The sequence below is a fragment of the Geotrypetes seraphini genome, chromosome 1 (assembly GCF_902459505.1).
Source record: "Geotrypetes seraphini chromosome 1, aGeoSer1.1, whole genome shotgun sequence".
Lineage (NCBI taxonomy): Eukaryota > Metazoa > Chordata > Amphibia > Gymnophiona > Dermophiidae > Geotrypetes > Geotrypetes seraphini.
The window spans coordinates 303,424,187-303,445,974 of NC_047084.1; the positions used below are offsets into that span (position 1 = coordinate 303,424,187).

Sequence of the window (21,788 nt, forward strand, 5' to 3'; positions counted from 1 at the left end):
AACATTTTCTCTGCGTACAGTGTGCTTTTTAAATTTTGTGGTTACCATTATGTATTAATAAGATTATATTGTGTGTATATGAAAAATCCATGGAAGAAACTGCAATACAATTAGTATTATTATTATGTTGGGGTGGAGTCAGGGGCAGAGTTTGGGCGGAGATACTCGGTTGATATTTGTTAGACTTAAGTGGTACTTGGCTTGAAAAGGTTGAGAAAAACTGGCCTAGAAGACCTGCACTAACCCCGATGAAGTAATATCTGCCTGAAGGAAGTAGCATTAGTATCTCCACAGCTTGCTGTTCGAGGATGCTGCTGTCGTCGAAAGGCACTCGCTATGCTGTTAAAATCTGAGGCAGTGCTGGAGCACAACAGCAGGCACATAATCAAAAGGGAAGTGCTGCCCCCAAGTTGAAGATACTGGACACTCTCTCTCTTGCTGAGGATAAGGAGATACTCTATTTATAGACAGTTTTGAAATTGTTTTAGAGATGAGAAAACAAAGGGTCAGACTAAAAATAGTACAGCCTCTACTGGATACATTTGTTGTCATTTCTGAGGGTGAAATAGTTCCTTCTCTGGGTTTATTGTCAATGGCTCGCCCTAGAAAGCACAGTTACTTACCGTAACAAGTGTTATCCAGGGACAGCAGGCAGATATTCTTGACTGATGGGGGTGACAGCACCGACGGAGCCCCGGTACGGACAATTTTAGAGTGATTGCACTCTAAGAACTTGGAAAGTTCTAGCAGGCCGCACCGCGCACGCGCGAGTGCCTTCCCGCCCGACAGAGGAGCGCGGTCCCCAGTTAAGATAAGCCAGTTAAGAAGCCAACCCAGGGAGGTGGGTGGGACGCAAGAATATCTGCCTGCTGTCCCTGGATAACACCTGTTACGGTAAGTAACTGTGCTTTATCCCAGGACAAGCAGGCAGCATATTCTTGACTGATGGGTGACCTCCAAGCTAACAAAAAGAGGGATGGAGGGAAGGTTGGCCATTAGGAAAATAAATGTTGCAAAACAGACTGGCCGAAGTGTCCATCCCGTCTGGAGAAAGCATCCAGACAATAATGAGATGTAAAAGTATGAACTGAGGACCAAGTAGCAGCCTTGCAGATTTCCTCAATAGGAGTGGAACGGAGGAAAGCTACAGATGCTGCCATAGCTCGAACCCTATGGGGCGTGACAGAACCTTCCAGTGTCAGTCCGGACTGGGCATAACAGAATGAAATGCACGCTGCAAGCCAATTTGACAACGTACATTTAGAAACAGGATGTCCCAATTTATTCGGATCAAAGGACAGAAAGAGTTGGGGAGTTGATCTGTGGGGCTTAGTAGGCTCTAAATAGTAAGCTAAAGCCCGTTTACAGTCCAAAGTATGTAAAGCCTGTTCTCCAGGATGAGAATAGGGTTTTGGAGAGAATACAGGTAGGACAATCGATTGGTTGAGATGAAATTCAGAGACAACCTTAGGGACAAACTTTGGATGTGTACGCAGAACCACCTTGTCATGATGAAAGACTGTAAAAGGTGGATCAGCAACTAGTGCATGCAACTCACTGACCCTCCTGGCAGAGGTAAGAGCAATAAGGAAGACCACTTTCCAAGTGAGAAACTTGAAAGGAACTGTAGCCAAAGGTTCAAACGGAGGCCTCATTAAGGCGGAAAGAACCACATTGAGATCCCAGACTACAGGAGGGGGCTTAAGAGGTGGTTTCACATTGAAAAGACCCCGCATGAATCTGGAAACCAAAGGATGAGCTGAGAGAAGTTTCCCATGAACTGGCTCATGAAAGGCAGAAATAGCACTGAGGTGGACTCTGATGGAAGTAGACTTGAGACTAGAGTCAGACAAAGAAAGAAGATAATCTAACAAGGTCTCCACTGCAAGCGAAGTGGGATCATGATGATGAAGAAAACACCAGGAAGAGAACCGGGTCCACTTCTGTTGGTATCATTGAAGAGTGGCCGGTTTCCTGGAAGCATCTAGAATAGAACGAACGGGCTGAGACAGAAGAGAATAAGCTGAGGTCAGCCCGAGAGATACCAAGCTGTCAGGTGCAGAGACTGGAGGTTGGGATGCAGAAGGGTCTGCTGAAGCTGAGTAAGCAGAGAAGGAAACAGCGGAAGAAGAATGGGCTCCCTGGAACTGAGTTGAAGTAGAAGGGAGAACCAATGTTGCCTGGGCCACCGTGGAGCAATGAGAATCATGGTGGCTTGTTCCCTCTTGAGCTTGAACAAGGTTCGTAACATGAGAGGCAGAGGAGGGAAAGCATACAGGAACAGATTGGACCAATCCAGGAGAAATGCATCCGCTGCCAGACGGTGAGGAGAGTGGAGTCTGGAGCAGAAGTGGGGCAGCTGATGATTGTGAGGAGCTGCAAAGAGGTCTATCTGAGGAGTGCCCCACTGAGCGAAAATGGACTGGAGAGTCAAAGGATCGAGAGTCCATTCGTGGGGTTGGAGAATTCTGCTGAGATTGTCTGCTAAGGAATTCTGCTCTCCCTGAATGTAGACAGCTTTCAGGAATAATTGGTGATCTATCGCCCAAGACTAAATCTTTTGGGCTTCCTGACACAAGAGGCGAGAGCCTGTCCCACCCTGTTTGTTGATGTAGTACATTGCAACTTGATTGTGCAAAGGAGTAGAACTTGAGGAAAGAGAAGATGTTGGAAAGCCTTGAGGGCATAAAACATCGCCCAGAGTTCCAGAAAATTGATGTGATGTTTCTTTTCCTGAGCCGTCCAAAGGCCTGAATTTGAAACTCGTTCAAGTGAGCCCCCCAGGCATAAGGGGAGGCATCTGTGGTGATGACTAGTTGATGAGGAGGTAGATGGAACAGAAGACCTCTGGAGAGATTGGAAGATATCAACCACCATTGTAGAGACTGAAGAAGAGATGATGTCACAAATGTGTGTCGTGAGCAAGGATCCATCGCTTGGGACCACTGGGTAGCTAGGGTCCATTGAGGAGTGCAAAGGTGAAGACGTGCGAAGGGGGTGACATGAACTGTCGAGGCCATGTGACCCAAGAGTATCATCATTTGCTTGGCAGAGATGGAGTGTTGTGGAAGCACCTGCTGACATAGAGACTGAAGAGTGTGAAGACGGTTGGACGGCAGGAACGCTGTCATGAGGACTGTGTCCAGGACCGCTCCTATGAATTGAAGTCTCTGAGTAGGGATGAGATGTGATTTGGGTAGATTGATCTCGAACCCCAGAAGTTGTAGAAAAAGGATGGTCTGGTTGGTGGCAAGGAGCACTGCCTGAGAGGAAGTGGCTTTGATTAACCAGTCGTCCAGGTAAGGGAAGACCTGAAGATGATGAGAGCGTAGAAAAGCAGCCACCACAATTAGACATTTGGTGAACACTCTGAGAGAGGAGGCAAGGCCGAAGGGTAACACCTTGTACTGGTAATGACAGTGATTGATCATGAAGCGGAGGTACTGTCTGGAGGCCAGATTGACCGGTATGTGAGTGTATGCCTCTGAGATTGAGGGAGCATAGCCAGTCGCCTTGATGGAGAAGAGGGTAAAGAGTGGCCAGAGAAAGCATTCTGAATTTTTCTTTGACCAAACATTTGTTGAGATCGCGAAGATCTAAAATGGGTCTGAGATCTCCTGTTTTTTTGGGGACCAGAAAGTAACGGGTGTAGAATCCCTGCCCCTTCTGATCTAGAGGAACTTCCTCTATGGCGTTCAGAAGAAGAAGGGATTGAACTTCTTGAATAAGAAGGGAGGACTGAGGAGTGTTCAAAGCAGACTCTCTTGGCAGACTTTGGGCAGGAAGAGTCTGAAAGTTGAGAGAATAGCCGTGGCGGATGATGTTGAGGACCCACTGGTCCAAGGTGATGATCTCCCAACGGCTGATGTACAGAGTAAGACGTCCTCCTATGGGTTGAGGCAGATGGGCAGATGGTAGAACACTGGCTATGCCCTGGAGAATGAAGTCAAAAGGGTTGCGTAGACTTCTGCTGGGGAGGAGGTTTCACCTGCTGCTGTTGTTGCATTCGAGGAGGTTGCCGTTGTTGCCGACGCTGACGTCTTGGCTGCTGAGGAACCTGTGGTAAGGGTCTAGCCACATAATGGCATTGATAGGCTGATTGCTGCCGAAAGGGCCGGACAGGTGGAGTTTTCTTCTTAGTTTTGAGAAGAGTGTCCCAGCGAGTCTCATGTGCGGATAACTTTTGTGTGGTGGAGTCCATGGAGTCACCAAAAAGCTCATCCCCGAGACACGGGGCATTAGCCAAGCGATCTTGATGGTTGACATCAAGCTCTGATACTCTCAGCCAAGCCAGACGACGCATGGCAACAGACATGGCCGTGGCTCTGGAGGTAAGTTCAAATGTGTCATATATAGAACGTACCATGAACTTCCGAAGCTGGAGAAGGGAGGAAGAACAATGACGAAAAGCAGATCTCTTGCGGTCAGGTAAGTATTTCTCAAAAGAAGCCAGATTTTGTATGAGGTGCTTCAAATAAAAAGAGAAATGAAAGGCATAATTACCAGATCGGTTAGCCAACATAGCATTTTGGTATAATCTCTTACCAAATTTGTCCATGGCCTTCCCTTCTCTGCCAGGAGGGACTGAGGCATACACACTAGCTCCCGCAGACTTTTTGAGAGTATATTCTACTAATAAAGACTCATGCGGGAGCTGAGGTTTATCAAATCCAGGTATGGGGATGACTTTGTATAAGGAGTCTAATTTACGAGGAGCCCCTGGAATAGTCAAGGGAGTTTCTAGATTTTTATAGAAAGTCTCCCTTAAAATATCATGGAGAGGCAACTTCAGAAATTCCCTTGGAGGCTGGTCGAAGTCCAATGCATCAAGGAACGCCTTGGATTTTTTGGACTCAGCCTCCAAGGGAATGGAAAGAGACTCACACATCTCCTTCAGAAAGGTCGTGAAGGAGGCATTGTCAGGTTTAGAGGATGGATCTTGAACAGAAGGATTCTCCTCACCAGATGAACATTCACCCTCAGAGAGAAGTGGCTCTTCGGAGTCACCCCACAGATCAGGGTCCCTGATTTGGAAACTTCGATCCCGAGAATCCGGCGTTGAGGGTTCAAGGTGTTGGGATTTACGTACCGACTTACCTGACCTCAAAGAAGCGGTACCGGGAGAGGTGAGAGGCTGTAACGGTGCCGAAATTTGGACAGCCTGATGAAGAGCTCTCGGTTCCGGTGCCAGTACCGGCATGGAAGTCGAGGAAGCCGAATGGACTGGTACCGATAAAGTGGAAGCGGACAATAGGGGTTGCTCCACTGTCGGTACCGATGGCTCAGACCGGACCGGGACCGGAAGGTTCGGTGCCAAGAGAGCAGGGAGTAACTGCTGCAACTGCTCCTTAAGCTGCACCTGGAGGATGGCTGCAATTCGCTCGTCTAGTGAAGGCACCGGCACCGCTTTCTTTTTCTGCGGTACCTGTGGTGCCGCTCGACGCCCAGAGGATGAGGAAGCCGATGACGATGCACTCACCTCTATGGGGGCGGAGCGTTTGCGTGGGCGCCTCGTGGTCGGCAGGACTGGACTCGCTGCCACAGCGACCGGAGGGCGCTCGAGCAGGGAAGGCTTCTTAGCCGGCTTACCTGACTGGTGCGACGCTGGCGCGGCGTCGAAGAAGTGGGTGCCGATTGCGAAGGAGCCGATGCCGGTGTTGATGCCTCAGAGTCAGCCATCTCAGCACCGAAAAGTAATTTCTGTTGAATTTGACGGTTTTTCAACATTCTCTTTTTCAGTGTGGCACAACGGGTGCAGATGGAAGCCCTATGATCCGGACCCAAGCACTGTAAACACCAGTTGTGCGGGTCGGTCAAAGAAATGGGCCGTGCACACCGTTGGCACTTTTTGAACCCTGGCTGAGGGGGCATGAACGTAAAAACGGCCTCTGCCAAATCGAAAGCCGAGGCTTCGATGGTGGCAACAGGCCCCGCCGGGGCGAACCCGAACGAAAAAAAGTAGTAAGTTGTTTTTTTGGTTTTTTTTTACTAATAAATAAAATAAAATGAAAAGGAAGATACTCTTCCGATACCGAAATTACGTGAGCGGGAAGGCGAAAAAAGAGCTTTTCAACAGCCGTTGAAAAGAACGCGTCTTCTTAGCTCCGCGGAAACTAAGAAACTGGGGACCGCGTGCCTCCGTCGGGCGGGAAGGCGCGTGCGCGGTGCAGCCTGCTAGAACTTTCCAAGTTCTTAGAATGCAATCACTCTAAAATTGTCCGAACCGGGGCTCCGTCGGTGCCATCACCCCCATCAGTCAAGAATATGCTGCTGCTTGTCCTGGGATAAGCTTGGTTTCATGATCCTGGCTCCCATTCAGTGTCACAAATTCCTGAAGAAACTCCGTTAGTACTACCAATAGGCAGAACATCTAAAAGTGGTTGTGCCTGAAGTGGGAGCTGATCAGAAATCTGGAGGGCATATTGGGGCACAGTAATTTATTTAAATTGGTTTGGGGCCTGTTGACATCATATATTATTTCATTCATATATTATTTGATTATGAGTCAGTTTTTTGTTTATTTTGGTACACATCCAGGGAAGGGTAGGGGGGATTTTTCTGTCCTAATTTTGACTTTTGAGAATTTACATTTGGGATGGATGGGAGGATGGAAGGGCATTATTAATTTGTGTAGGAAAAGGCTATTGGGAAAATCTATGTTTCTGTGTTGTATTGAATAATCATTGGGTGGGTGGGAGAAAATGATTTGGTTATGTATATTTGTAAGTTGAATGTGCTTTTGTTGATTAATTGTATGTTATATATCTGCATGTTGCACTATTGCAGTTTGGAAAATCAATAAAGAATTAAAAATAAATAAATAAATCTGGAGGGCATATTACAGTTGAGGGGCAACAAGATATCTTAGATTCAGATTTTGGTATTCCTAATGAAAGTATGTGCTTGGATGGAAAAGTCTAAACATGTACTCAACACCTTAGCCTTCTCTTCCCCAAGACAGAATATAAAACCTCCAATTTTTGGCCCTTCCGAAAGCTATAGGGAGATCAAGTCTTAGAAAGTAAGGGTTACCAGCTTCTCTCACTGAGGAACCATGGAGATAATCTGCCTCTGCTTACTGAGCCAAACATCTCTTCTTCCTCTCAGACACCCCAAACACAAACATTGTCAAGGTCAATCTGTTGTTCTTTCCATGTAGAACATAGATTAGGGCAGGAGTCTCAAAGTCCCTCCTTGAGGGCCACAATCCAGTCGTGTTTTCAGGATTTCCCAAATGAATATGCATGAGATCTATGTGCATGCACTGCTTTCAATGCTTATTCACTGGGGAAATCCTGAAAATCCGACTGGATTGCGGCCCTCAAGGAGGGACTTTGAGATCCCTGGATTAGGGGTAAGAAGGGTTCAAAGCAGAGTCTGAAGGCGATACCAAAATAGGAATTTTACTTTTCTTAATTATTCTTAGGTTTTTCATGGATCACAAGCCTAAACTGGACTTAAAATTCTTAGTTTAGGGGTTATACTGGACTCAGAGTTGTCAATGAGACATCAAGAGGGGCATAATCAAAAGGGACGTCTAAGTCCGTTTACGTCCATTTCGCAAGTCGTCCAAAGTCAAAAAGAGCCTAAGTCCCATTTACGAAAAAGACGTCCAACGTCTTTTGACTTTCAAAATTTGTCCAATTATATGTCCTGAAGATCTGATCGTCCAAGCCGCTAAAACATCAATCTTTAAAGCACATTTTTGTCCAACTGTACGTCCAAAAATAAGCCCTGTTGGACGTGGGAGGGGCCTGCAAAGTGATGGACAGAACACCCAGACAGGGCACCAAAATAGTGGGGTACCTTACAGGGCACTGCTGTGAACTTCACAAACAGGGTGCCATGGCTTCTCCTCACTACAGCTCCCTTATAGGTGATGGTGAGCCCCCCAAACCACCTCCAGAATCCCCTAGACCCACTTATCTTCCACCCCAATAACCCTTATGGCTGCGGGAGCCACATATATGCCAGTAAAAAAGGGTTTTGGAGGTGTATAGGACAGTGCACATGTTTAAGTATCAATGCAGTGATTACAGGGGCTTATGGGCATGGGTCCTCCTCTCTATGGGTCCCTAACCCACCCCCAAGACGACTTAAGCTGCCTCTGTGCTGGACGACTAGGCTTTCCTATGCCAGGCGGCTAGGTGATGATGGTCTTAAGGCTGAATTTTAAAGTTGTGATTAAAATTTTTATGGGGGTGGGGGTCTGTTTTATATGTTTTCAGTGCATATCTGGTGAGTTTCAAATGGTCTAAATCACAACGTCCAAGTTCCGTCGATCGTGGGCTTTATCACTTTTGGTTATACATGCTGTACGACTAAGTCTAAGCCGGCCCACATCCCGCCCAACTCCCGCCCTCGACACGCCTCCCGAAACGCCCTGTTTAGCTTTGGACGTTGAGCGGCATTATGAGGGCCTAAGTCATTTAGAAATACGTCCAAAACCCGGTTTGACTATCGGTGCTTGGATGTTTTTGAGAAATGTTCGTCCAAGTGCCGACTTAGGCCGTTTTTTGGACGCTTTTCTCTTTTGATTATGAGCCCCCAAGTATCTAAGATCATTACTACAAGTATGGTTTTTCATCAATTAAAAATTGTTAGACGCTTACTTGATTTGCTAACATTCAAAAAATTTTGATTGATTGTACATGCAATGGTTTTACTAGTCTGATGATTATTGTAATGGACTTATTAGGAATATCCAAAACATAATTAGGAATGCTTCAAGTTGCACAGAATGCAGCAGCGAGGGTGTTAACTGTTTCAGCAACATATATGCATATTACTCCTATTTACTCAACACTTAAAAGACTAATGTCTCCACCGTCTCAATAATGATTTAATTTTTAACGTTTAACGGGCTTCAGACATGCCATTTTTGTACGCCCACATTTTTTGGCGATACAAAATGTTCTTAGTGGCTATGGCTGCTGGCTTCTTCATTCGCCCATATTATTTATATTTTTATTATTATTGTTTTCTTTAATTTTTCATTTTTAAAGTGCATAGTGCCCTCATAAATATTTGCAATAAAAATATTTTGATATGAAATTTAACTTATCTTAAATATCTGTTGGTTCCTTAATAGGATCAAGTATCGGATAGGGGCTTGTCACATCGACATGTTTCGCCATAAGGCTTTTTCAAGATAATATCCCCCTTTATTTGTTTTAACCGACCATCCCGATGTCAAAGTTTTCTGATCTACCAAAGATCTCCTATTTAGACATTTTTACACTGGTTACCAACAGAGTGTAGAATTACAGCATGTTTAAGATACTTTGATTTTTTTTTAAAGTGTTGAAGGGGTTGACTACTCCCATCCTGTCAACAATATTAAAATTATATCAATTATCAAGGGCACTCAGATCAGCAAATATACTAATATTATTGATTCCCTCTTTTCACAGGATCAAATTAACACCCCCTTTTACGAAGCAATTCAGTTTTGTTTTGTTTTTAAATCGCTGGTCACGGGGATATTAGCTCCAACGTTCATAAAATTCCTATGAGCATCAGAGCTAATATCGCCATAGCTGGCGATAAAACAGCCCAACATGGCTTTGTAAAAGGAGCTCTAAAAGGGTTATTGAAAAACTCTGTTCCAGGTTGCAGGATCTGTACTGTGGAATTCTCTCTCCTGAGGTTTGTGCTACTACATCCTTTCAATCATTTAAGAAGGAATTAAAAACAACACTGTTCGTAAGAGCATATGGTATTTAAATATGAATCTAATTGGAGGAAGTATTTGATATTAGAAGGTAGGTAACAGACTGTTTAATTTAGGATGATTTAATTTGTATATATTTTTATTTTATTGGATATGTCTGTTTTAGACTAATTTTATTATGTATGTTTTATTGAAAACTGCAGGGAATAAAATAAATAAAGGCTCTCTGGGAAGCTTCATACAAATAGAGGATCGAAGGCTGGTTCTACCATTGTGCCCCTTACTGGGAAGGAGAGATTTGCACGTGAGGTTGCCTGCTGAACTATTAAACTTGAGAACTGGAGTTGAGCAGGCTCTGTCATGCCCGAGACTAGATATGTAGCTTTCATAAACTTCTCCATTTTTCCATCACAGGGAAAGAGGGAGAGACAAAGGACCCAGCATACTTCATTTATGGATTTTTGGCATAAAGTAACAATAAAAAAAGCTTCCGATCCTACCAATACTGAGCGCACTGACCAAGACTTAGTCCATGCAAACCACACAGGCCTCAGCTCAGCATGGGGAACTTCTCCAGCTTTGCTTCTAGATGGCTGCTAGACTTCCACAGATCCAGCCTGCGCACTCGACTGCTCCCCCCCACAAAAAAAATGCCAAATGCACCAACAGACACATTGAACTGTCGTGGCTTAACTGCAATGCATCACTTCCCTTTTTCCCTAGACATACTGAAAACAAGTGGAGGGAGACTACACTCTCTTAGCTGGGGGCCTGCTTGCCTATCTGCTCTCAGGTCAAACCAAACATCCCGGCTGACACACCGAATTGTCATGAATTACCTGCATTGTGCCACCTCCCTTTTATACCAGATATACTGGAAACAAATGGAGGAAAAAAGAGCGGAAGCATGATCACTTCAAAATCCTTGACTATGTCCCAATCTGACACAGCAACACAGAAGACCAGTAGGAATTCTAGGACGAGGTTGCACTGAAGGTTTTTTTTTTCTTTTCTTCCTCTTCTAAAAGCTTTAATAGGCTATCACTCAGGGAATTACCTCTGGTCCCCTCTGAAGAGCAGAGGAGGACTGTAAGCACTGTGGCCACAAACACCTACAAGGACTGAGGTGGGGTGGGAGGCAGGGTGAGGGACCCGGCACCAAGATGTTTAGCACCCTTGGGGTCTGTGGACTGGTCTCAGTCAATCCCAACTGTCTAGTTTATTCCCAAGATGGGAGAGAAATCAGAAAACAAAAAGACTGGCTCACAGCAACTCCAAACAGGAGAATGACACGGTGGTTGTTACCCGCAGCTAGCCGCGGGCAACCCGCCAAAACGGGGAGAGAAAAATTAGTGGTCACTGCGGGGACGGGGACAAAGCCATTCACCGCTCCGTGGAGCAGTGAATAGTCTTATCTCCGCAGTGAAGCCAGCACGGATCGCGCAGTCCAGCATCCCCACCCTATCGCCACATCTCACATCATGCCATCTCCCTCCCTCCACTTCACTTTAGGTGTCAAGTCCGACTTTAATTCTTCTTCTCCCAGCCGCATGCTTTCAATAAGCCGCGTGTGCGCAACTGCTTGAATTGCTGAATCTTCTCCTCTGACGCAACCAGAAACAGGAAGTTGGGCCAGAGGAGAATATTCAACAGCTCAAGCAGCCGTGCGCTCGGCTTATCGAAAGCGTGTGGCTGGGAGAAGAAGAATTAAAGTTGAGGAGGAGGGAGGGAGATGACAGGATGCGGCGATCGTGAGGGGGTTTCTGGACTGCGCGATCCATGATCGTGCATGTTCCCTCACACTAGGAAGGAGGGAGTGAAAGGGAAATAGAGATGCTGGACCAAGGGGATGACGAGGGAGAGAAATATTAATCCCATAGGCAGGAAAGAAAGGGGAAGATAGGCAGATGAGCCAGATGCTGGAAGCAGGGGGAGAAAGAGGGAAAGAAGTTAGATGGGGTTGGAGAGAAGAGACACATTGGTGTGGAAGAGAGGGGAAATCTGGACACAGGAAGGTAACAGAGGGGAAATTATGTGCATGGAGCAATAGGGACAGAGACATAAAGGGAACATACATGGGGGGGGGGCAATGCCAGATACAGAGGGAAGATATTAGAAATGGGGAAAATAGGAACACAGAAGCGAGATGGTTTGTGGGGACGGGACGGGGACCATGCTCACAGGCTTTGGCGGCTTGCACAAATTACATTGTAACGTGCCACGAAGTTAAGAGGGAGGGAAGGAGATGGTCGGACCGCGCAAGAGGTGCTGAAGGGCGGTAGAAAGGAACAGATGCTGAAGGGGGTGGCGAGAGGGAAGGGTGGTGGTGGAAAGGAATGGAACAGACACTGAAGGGGGGTGGAGAGGAACAGATGCTGAAGGGAAATGTGGAAGACAGAATGGGGAGAAGATGCTGGAAGGGAAGAAGACAGAGATGCCACACTATGGGGGAAGTGGAGGGAAGAAGATGGTTGCCAGACCAATGGGGGGGGGTGAAGGGAGAGGCACAGTAACAGAACAAATGGAAGACGCAGAGAGAAGACAGACAGTGGATGAAAGGAATTCCACGAGAAGATGAGGAAACCAGACAACAAAGGTATAAAAAAAAATTTCTATTTATTTATTTTGCTTTAGGATAAAGTAGTATATTAGTTGTGTTGATAAAAATTTATAAACAAAGCTCTGCCAGCTGAACATCTTTCTCTAGTTCAGCAGCCAGAACTTTGATTTATAAGGAAGGAATAAGCTAAATATTGCAGTACTGAGGCTTGTATGGATGCTGCGTGGACAGTAGTCATGGGGACAGGGACAAATTTTTGCCCCGTGTCATTCTCTACTCCAAACCTGATCTATTTTCTATTCAGAATCTAGGCATACAAACTTTCTAGAAGCAGCCTACCTCAAGCTACAAACATTTTATTGGATATGTCTGTTTTAGACTAACTTTATTATGTATGCTTTATTGAAAACTGCAGGGAATAAAATAAATTTGCAGGAGCCAGTCAAGAAGTCGCTCAGCGCCAAGCAGGAGCGCCAAAGTGTGCTCCTGCTGATTGCCGCTCAGCGTCAGAAGAAAAATTCCGGTTTATATTCAAATAAATACAGTAATTCTCAAAACAATGGAACATATTCCACATGTTTTTGTTGTATTAGAAACAAAAGATCTTATTTCATACAAAAATCAATAGGAAACTGCAAAGATAGCATCTAATATAAGGAATACTTAGTCATGCAAGGTAAATAGTAGTGCATTCCATGTGGTAAAAAAAAAAAAACACACACACAAAAAAAATTGTACCTGAAGGCTTCTGATTAGGAGCGCAAGTTCCTGAGCATGGTAGAGGGAAGTACAATTGACAAGCTAGATGGCTGCCTCAAAAGGAGCTCTTGTATCATGCAATCAGGCTCCCAGTGTCCCTTACCTGGGTGCTCTTTCCAGTGCCTGGATCTCCGGAGACCAGAACGATATTGCTGCTTTCCAAATTCTCCATAAAAAGATATTTGACCCTCCACACAGGTAGTTCCTTCCTCTGTTTTAGCAATTCATAGTAACGGGAGGAAAATGGGAGACCATCGTAAGGATTCACTTCCAGTTCTCCTTCACAGTCCAGGGCTGCTCCAGCCTCACCTTCCTCCTCATCTTCATCCAGTGTTTTATTCAATTCACCGGACCTCAACGAAGACAAGGAAATAGAGTCCGAAGCAAGATCAACACCTGCAGCCTTAGTACTTGCTTCCATAATACCACTAGATCAGTTTTACTGCAGCATATTTACCACTCAGAAGACCTACAAGAGAAAAGAGAGTCAAGCTATGGTATACAGCATAAACCCTGGTAAAAAGTTGAAAGTATGTATGCCTGATCAATGAGAGACTAGTATGGAAGCTTGTCTGGATGAATATCTTGGTGCAGTTTAGGATAACTGAACAAATAATGGGGAAACAGCATTAAAGGACAAGACAACCAAGAATGTTTCATAAAGAACATGTTGACTTCTGTTTGAAGCAGGGCTGTGGAGTCAGTTGAGAAATCGGAGACAATTTTGGGCACTGGAGTCTGAGTCGTGGGTACCAGAAACTGAAGAATCGAAGGATTTATCTACTGACTCCACAGCCCTGGTTTGAAGACAGTATTTTCAGATTTACTTTCCAATTTTGCCACAAAGAGTCTTTTTTTTCAGTTTCTGATTTGTAGAAACAAGTACAAATATTCTGCAATATTTCATCAAACATTTCCTTATACCTACCTATATACCTGTATATAAGACTTGTATATTCAAGTTTGCTGATCTGTTTTTGGAGGCTGACTAAAAATGAGACACAGTAATGCTTATAATAGGTCCAAAAAAACATGTTCAAATGGAATTAATGCTGCAGAACATGTTTACATTGGTTGCCAGTAGCCTCTTGAATCACTTAAGCTGTTTTTTTTTTAAATGTTTGGTAATAAATCGGCATTTAAGAGAGAGACAAAGCCTTTACCAGCCTACTAATTGCATGCTGCTCAGAGGGGGAAATTCTGTATAGGACGCCAGTTTCTGCAGCCGCCCATGAAGAGCCTGAGAATCGCACACCATATCTGCCTAAGGAACAGACGCCCAACCCCGTCCGATTCTCTAAATGGTGCCCATGTCACAGGCACCAGTTAGAGAATCATGCCTGATTCCTTCCCATCAACTGATCATGACAAGGGATCCTTCCTTCGGAAGAGAGTTCCACCACATTGGGGCCCATCACTGAGAACATTCTTGTCCTGACACTTTTGTATTGGATGTCCTGAAGGAGGGTATTTCCAGTAGGTATTCTTGGCTTGATCGCAGGGCACGTGTTGTATGGTTGCGTAGTCTGGTTGCTAGGTACTGTGGTTTTGAAAGATGTATAATTTTGTATGTCAACAACATGATTTTGAATTTCACCCTGCTTTCAATCGGGAGCCAGTGTAACTCTTTCAGCAGCAGGGTGGCACTCGTCCATTTCGATTTTCCCAGCAGAAATCTTGCTGCTGCGTTTTGCACTATTTGGATATGTTTGATCATGTACTTTGGAATGCCCAGCAGGATTGCATTGCAGTAGTTGAAGGTTGAGAGTACCGGAGAAATTATTACTTTGATAGAGGAGTAAAACCCTACCTAACCTAACTCAGTAGAGTTTGCCATAAGCGTTTTTCAAAATGTGTTGGATTTGTATTGTCATGTCTAGGTCATTAGTGATATGACAGAGAGAAGGCCCTGGCAGGGAAAACTGCGAAGCAGCCCATTCAGATCGCTGCTGCTGTTTTTAGAGGCCTCGGAACTGCTGCACAAGGGGATGGGTGAGAGGCGAGAAAAAATGCTGCACATGGGGGGGGGGGGGAAGAAAGGAAAGAGGAAGAATTGGGGTGGAGGAGAGGAAGGGAGAGATGATTGTTGTACATGAAAAAAAATAAGACATTCCCAGAAAATAAGCCCTAGTGCGTTTTTTTGAGTGAATTAATATAAGACCCTGTCTTATTTTCGGGGAAACACAGTAGACACATTGTAGATCCTGTGGAAGTAGAAAGTGCCATAAATGAGAGAAACTGAACATTGGGTGTTCTGCCCCCATTGCATGGAGCAACTTGTGTTGTCTACCTGTGACAGATTACATATCTGTACAGGTCTCCCTCCATATTTGTAGGGGTTAGGGGCACAGCCCCCTCATGAACACCATAAATTTGCAAATAAAATCTCACCATAGGTCAAGGAAAGCCTTGCAAAAAAAGCCCAGTTCCACACCTGGCAAAGCCATGCATACCAGTGCACACACTTGGACATAAGCACGTGTCAAACATGCAGTATGGACAGGGAGACTTTTAGTAATGTTTTCTCCTTTTACCATCTGGGGGTAAATGGCTGATGTTCTTTTGGGCTAGAGGGGGAATGTTGAGAACTTGCGGAAGGAGACATGAGTGACACTCTCTACTCGCTTTTACAATAAGAGACACTGTGTTAGGTAGTGGAGTAAGTGCAGGAGCAGTTTTCGAGGAGGTTCAAATAGACAGATCTCCCTCCCTATAATTATCGACTCGTGAATAACCGAAGTTGAGAATGCCAAACCCGCAAATATGGAGGACCTGTATATTTATTACATAAGATAACAAATTTTCATTTGAATCCACCAATACCTTCCATTTCGATGTGGATAACAAGAGAAATGTACAACAGTGAATTACAATTCAATTCAATATAATATCATACCATACCAGTAAACAATAATTTATAAAGCTATACTAGATCCCTGCATTTCTGCAGTCTTCTGTGATTAGTCCTTATTAATATTTTTGCTCTTCTCAATGTCTTTTTGTGCTTTTGTTTCTGCTTTCCTTTGGGCATACCGAGAGGAGCAGAATTCCCCTCTCCTTCCAATTGCTCTCTTGAGGAGAATTAGAGATGGTAGCTGTACCTAGGTCATAGATCCAGTATGTAGAAGGCATGAACCCTTCATGCTGAGGCAGTAAATGTCTTCTTCATGTTTCCTCTCAGGGTAGCAATTCATGGTGTGTTTGCTGTGGTACTGTTAGTGCTGTGTTTCAGTATTTCAAACACCGGTAACCGACAGTTCTCATCTCTGGAGAGGGATTTTTCATAAACTCTGACTCACCCTGCATGTACAGAATCCTAATCCATCTCAGCACAACTGTAATACATTGAGTTGTTTATCATCAACAGTATTAAATAAAGAATAAGATTAAAAATCAGAGTCAATTCTCGGTAACAAGAATCCCCAGGTTTAAAACTCTGAATAGATTCAGTACCTAATACTAAATTAAGTTCAGGAAGGGGTTACATCCCTCCTGCAGTATTATATCAGCAACATAACTCAAAGATTATTCCACAAAAATCATCACACTGTTATAGAGGGACCAAGGGATCAGTCTCATTCAGTGGCAGATATGATGCCACACCTGATTTTTCAAGATGCAAACCTAGGGGAAAGGGAACAATCAAATGCTCAATCATTGTGAAGCACAGAACCAAGTGATCTTGTGTCTACTCTTCCCTTGTGTTTGCCCATAATAAAGTCACCAAATAGCTATCTTCAGTCCTGTACTAGAAATATAGCTCAACCAGACATAGTGTGAATCTAATGCAGTAATCTCCCTCCTTCTTGAGCAATACTTACAAATCATCCCCATGTTTTTCTGAAGTCATTGTTAATTTTCATTAAGGAGCTCCCAAAGGACATGCCCCTGTGATGAGTCCCATCACAAGGAATTGATTCTTCCATCCTTGAGTTGACCCCATCAAATTAACAGGGGCCAGAGCTTACCACTTGCAATATTGGGGACTGATCGCTCAAAGAGCAATTGGTGAGCAAAAGCATGGTAGACTGGCATGGAGCAAGAAGGATGGATAACAGTTCCATCTCTCCTAATACTGGTTCTTTGCTTTCTTGTGTCAGCCTTGCTAATGATATCAGCATTAGGGGGGGGGGATTAGCTTGATACATGGCCTGGACTGGAGAATGGTAGTTGATAAAAGGGATGGAAAACCTTTCATACGCTGAGAGATTGGAGAAACTGGGTCTCTTTTCCCTGGAGAAGAGGAGACTTAGAGGGGATATGATAGAGACTTACAAGATCATGAAGGGCATAGAGAGAGCAGAGAGGGACAGATTCTTCAAGCTTTCAAAAAATAAAAGAACAAGAGGGCATTCGGAAAAGTTTAAAGGGGACAGATTCAAAACAAATGCTAGGAAGTTCTTCTTTACCCAGCGTGTGGTGGACACCTGGAATGCGCTTCGAGGACGTAATAGAGCAGAGTACGGTACTGGGGTTTAAGAAGGGATTGGACAATTTCCTGCTGGAAAAGGGGATAGAAGGTTATAAATAGAGGATTACTGCACAGGTCCTGGACCTGTTGGGCCGCCGCGTGAGCGGATTGCTGGGCACGATGGACCTCAGGTCTGACACAGCAGAGGCATTGCTTATGTTCTTATGCTTATGTTCTTAAAACAGAAAGCTGCAGAACAAGCAGAAGATACAGCATATAGCAGGAAGAAATGTCCAGGCTCCTACATTTCTGTGTATTATTCACAAACATCTGTACCTAGCATTACACTGCAATGCTTTGATGATCATTAATACTCCTCTGTTACAGAAATGGTAGCTGCAGCATCCAGAGCTCTTCTAGCACTGCAGCTGAATTGGACTAGACACCCCTGCAAATTCTTTTGTTCTGTAATATGAATACAAGCTAAATAATCAAGTCTGAATTCCAGTATCCCTTGCTTGACTATTTCCCTATGCCTTCTAAGTCACGCTGCCCAGAAACAGGCCCAACAGGTCCAACCGGACGTAATATCCGTCAGCCAGTGCACAGCTGACAAATGAGACCTGGATATTCAAGAGAAGCAGCTGAGGCAATGAAGTGCTTAGAGAATAAGATCGGAAACCTAGAACCCCTGCAAATATGAACACCACACTTTCTGTTTTAAGTGATAACAAGCAGGTTGCTTAACTTCAGTGTCCTTAACTGGCAGGCCATTAGCGCACGCTCTTTTTTTTAATCATCATTTCAATTCATGATTTGGAAACAGTAAACACGGGTTGCCCCTGTATCTTTCATCAGGACCTTTGCCCTCAGGATTCTATTTTACAGTCATCAAAGCTATATGGGTTTGGTAGTGACTTATCAGTTGACATGGTGGGAGGGAAGGCAAAGGGAAGGGGAGAACAGAGATGGATTGTTAGCACAGAGAAAGAAGGAAACGAGAAATAGGCAGGAGACCCTAGCAAGCGAGTTATCAGAAGACAACCAGAGCCTCGGACCAACATGATTTGAATAATGACCAGACAACAAAAGGTAGAAAAAATAATTTTATTTTCTGTTTTGTGATTACAATGTGTCATATTTGAAATGTGTACCCTGCCAGAGCTCTAAACCTATACTTCTACTAAGAATAAGGAATCCTTTTATTACGGTGTGCATTTAGCTAACACTAAATCAGTTATGTACCTTCATAAAAAGACCCCTAAGTATCTTAATAAAAAATCTGGCCCGCGACTTAGCCTAAGTTTCAGATTTCAGCCCCTTATGTGATTGAGTTTAACACCCCTGCTCTACACCCTTCTCCCATAAACTGATCTTGTCAAAGAAGTGACACTGAAATCTACTCAAGCTCTTCCTGAACATCTCTGCAGAGCTCTCTGTGCGCTTGTCAAGTGTTGCTGCCTGCATGTTTCACTATAGCCTCAGGCTCAACATTACCAAAACAGAACTCATTTTTTTCTCTCAAAACCACCTACCTATTTCCTTCCAGATGCAATTCCCCACTCTCCATAACTTTCAACATTTTGTTAAAAAGCTAGGGTGCATTTTAGAAAAAAAAGAGTTGACAGATAAATGATTGCAATTAACCCTACTAGCTACTGTGGAGGTTTTAAATAAAAATTAAGAACATGCTTTGTGCTGTTTGTATGCGAAAGCCAAGAATACAAAAAACGTAAGACTTGAAAGAATTAGAGTGCAAAGAGAAATGGGAGTGAGCTCCGACTTAATCTCCAGGCTCTTCGCTCTGGAACTCCTTATGCCAGGTAAAATGGGATAAAAGAGGGGCAAATGTAAAGCCTACCCCTCCTAACAGAACCCCAGTTTGAAGAAAACCACCCTGGAGACATTTGAGGTCCCTCATGCTTTAAGCATCCTAATTTGGCTTCTCCTAAATGCTTTAAGATCCTAAATGCTTTAAGATCCTAATTTGGCATCTCTGCAACCTTCGGAAGCAGAGTGCAGCAAGGAATGGGTGTCGTTAAGGAGCAACTTCATGGCAACCTGGAAGTAAAGGTAAAGGGTATGGGACTTGCAATGTTCTTTCTGTGTGGTTTACACAATTAAAGCGGTTTAAATGTTTTAGACAGGCACTTATTTTGTTCATGGGGCAATGAAGTGTTAAAAGCGACTTGCCCAGTCACAAGAAGCTGCAGTGGGAATCAAACTCACAACCTCAGGGTGCCAAAGCAGCTGCTCTAATCACTAGGCCACTCCTCCAATCCAGTAGTTGCATATGAGTGAAATGCGGAGCAACGTTCAAAGCAGAAACTCTAGCTGAGCTGTATGAGGGGGCCCCGATGGCAGGATCCTCACTGGTGGCTGCAAGTTCAATTAAATCTCGGGAGAGAATGTTAGCTTGTTAACTCAGGTGCTGTAGGGGATGCTCGATGCAATTTGGGATGCTATCCAGGAAGGAAAAGGAAATATTTCTATGATAACTGAGGTAAATAAAATTATGTAATAAATTAATTCTGTATCACTAATGTAAAGACTAAAGTCTCCACCGTCTCAATAATTATTTAATTTTTAACGTTTAACGGGCTTCAGACATGCCATTTTTGTACGCCCACATTTTTTGTCGATACAAAATGTTCTTAGTGGCTATGGCTGCTGGTTTCTTCATTCGCCCATATTATTTATATTTTTATTATTATTGTTTTTTTATTTTTCATTTTTAAAGTGCATAGTGCCCTCATAAATATTTGCAATAAAAATATTTTGATATGAAATTTAACTTATCTTAAATATCTGTTGGTTCCTTAATAGGATCAAGTATCGAGTAGGGGCTTGTCACATCGACATGTTTCGCCATAAGGCTTTTTCAAGATAATATCCCCCTTTATTTGTTTTAACCGACCATCCCGATGTCAAAGTTTTCTGATCTACCAAAGATCTCCTATTTAGACATTTTTACACTGGTTACCAACAGAGTGTAGAATTACAGCATGTTTAAGATACTTTGATTTTTTTTTAAAGTGTTGAAGGGGTTGACTACTCCCATCCTGTCAACAATATTAAAATTATATAAATTATCAAGGGCACTCAGATCAGCAAATATACTAATATTATTGATTCCCTCTTTTCACAGGATCAAATTAACACCCCCTTTTACGAAGCAATTCAGTTTTGTTTTGTTTTTAAATCGCTGGTCACGGGGATATTAGCTCCAACGTTCATAGAATTCCTATGAGCATCAGAGCTAATATCGCCATAGCTGGCGATAAAACAGCCCAACATGGCTTTGTAAAAGGAGCTCTAAAAGGGTTATTGAAAAACTCTGTTCCAGGTTGCAGGATCTGAACTGTGGAATTCTCTCTCCTGAGGTTTGTGCTACTACATCCTTTCAATCATTTAAGAAGGAATTAAAAACAACACTGTTCGTAAGAGCATATGGTATTTAAATATGAACCTAATTGGAGGAAGTATTTGATATTAGAAGGTAGGTAACAGACTGTTTAATTTAGGATGATTTAATTTGTATATATTTTTATTTTATTGGATATGTCTGTTTTAGACTAATTTTATTATGTATGTTTTATTGAAAACTGCAGGGAATAAAATAAACAAAGGCTCTCTGGGAAGCTTCATACAAATAGAGGATCGAAGGCTGGTTCTACCATTGTGCCCCTTACTGGGAAGGAGAGATTTGCATGTGAGGTTGCCTGCTGAACTATTAAACTTGAGAACTGGAGTTGAGCAGGCTCTGCCATGCCCGAGACTAGATATGTAGCTTTCATAAACTTCTCCATTTTTCCATCACAGGGAAAGAGGGAGAGACAAAGGACCCAGCATACTTCATTTATGGATTTTTGGCATAAAGTAACAATAAAAAAGCTTCCGATCCTACCAATACTGCTGCTAGCCATTCCCAGAACTGAGTAGCCACAAAGCCAGTCTTAAAGTCATGGATAACAAGGTTGCACCTGTCCAAAATTTGTGCTCAAATCTGATTAACGATAGACTTTTTATGCTGGAAGCCATGGAAAACCAATTAAGAAATAACCTTAGATTTTTAAAAACTTTCCTAAGTTCCCGTGATATCCCCCTTAGATTTGGATTTCTGTGGATAACGCTCTCATCCTCCCTGTCTTGTCAGCTTGCAACCTCAGGGTCATCTTTAACTCATCTCTCTCCTTCCCTTCACAATTGTATACAAATAGACTGCCAAAACCTATCATTTCTTTCTCTATAACATCGCTAAAATCCAACCTTAACTTTCTGAACACTTGGGACTGTAAAAATGAGGGAACAGTAGAGTTTAGGTGGTGAAGAACTTTTGTGCACGAAAGAGCGAGACTTCGGTGTGATAGTATGTGATGATATTA

General features: G+C 43.6%; 1 protein-coding gene across 1 annotated transcript in view; it reads right to left on the reverse strand.

Annotated features, from left to right (window-relative positions):
• DQX1 (DEAQ-box RNA dependent ATPase 1) overlaps positions 1–21,788 on the reverse strand; it is a 100,665-nt gene that overhangs the window by 55,050 nt on the left and 23,827 nt on the right. The window contains exon 2 of the mRNA XM_033955108.1: positions 13,096–13,461. Coding sequence (XP_033810999.1) covers positions 13,096–13,413 — 318 coding nt within the window. The 5' untranslated portion in view covers positions 13,414–13,461. The remainder of the gene's footprint in view (positions 1–13,095; positions 13,462–21,788) is intronic.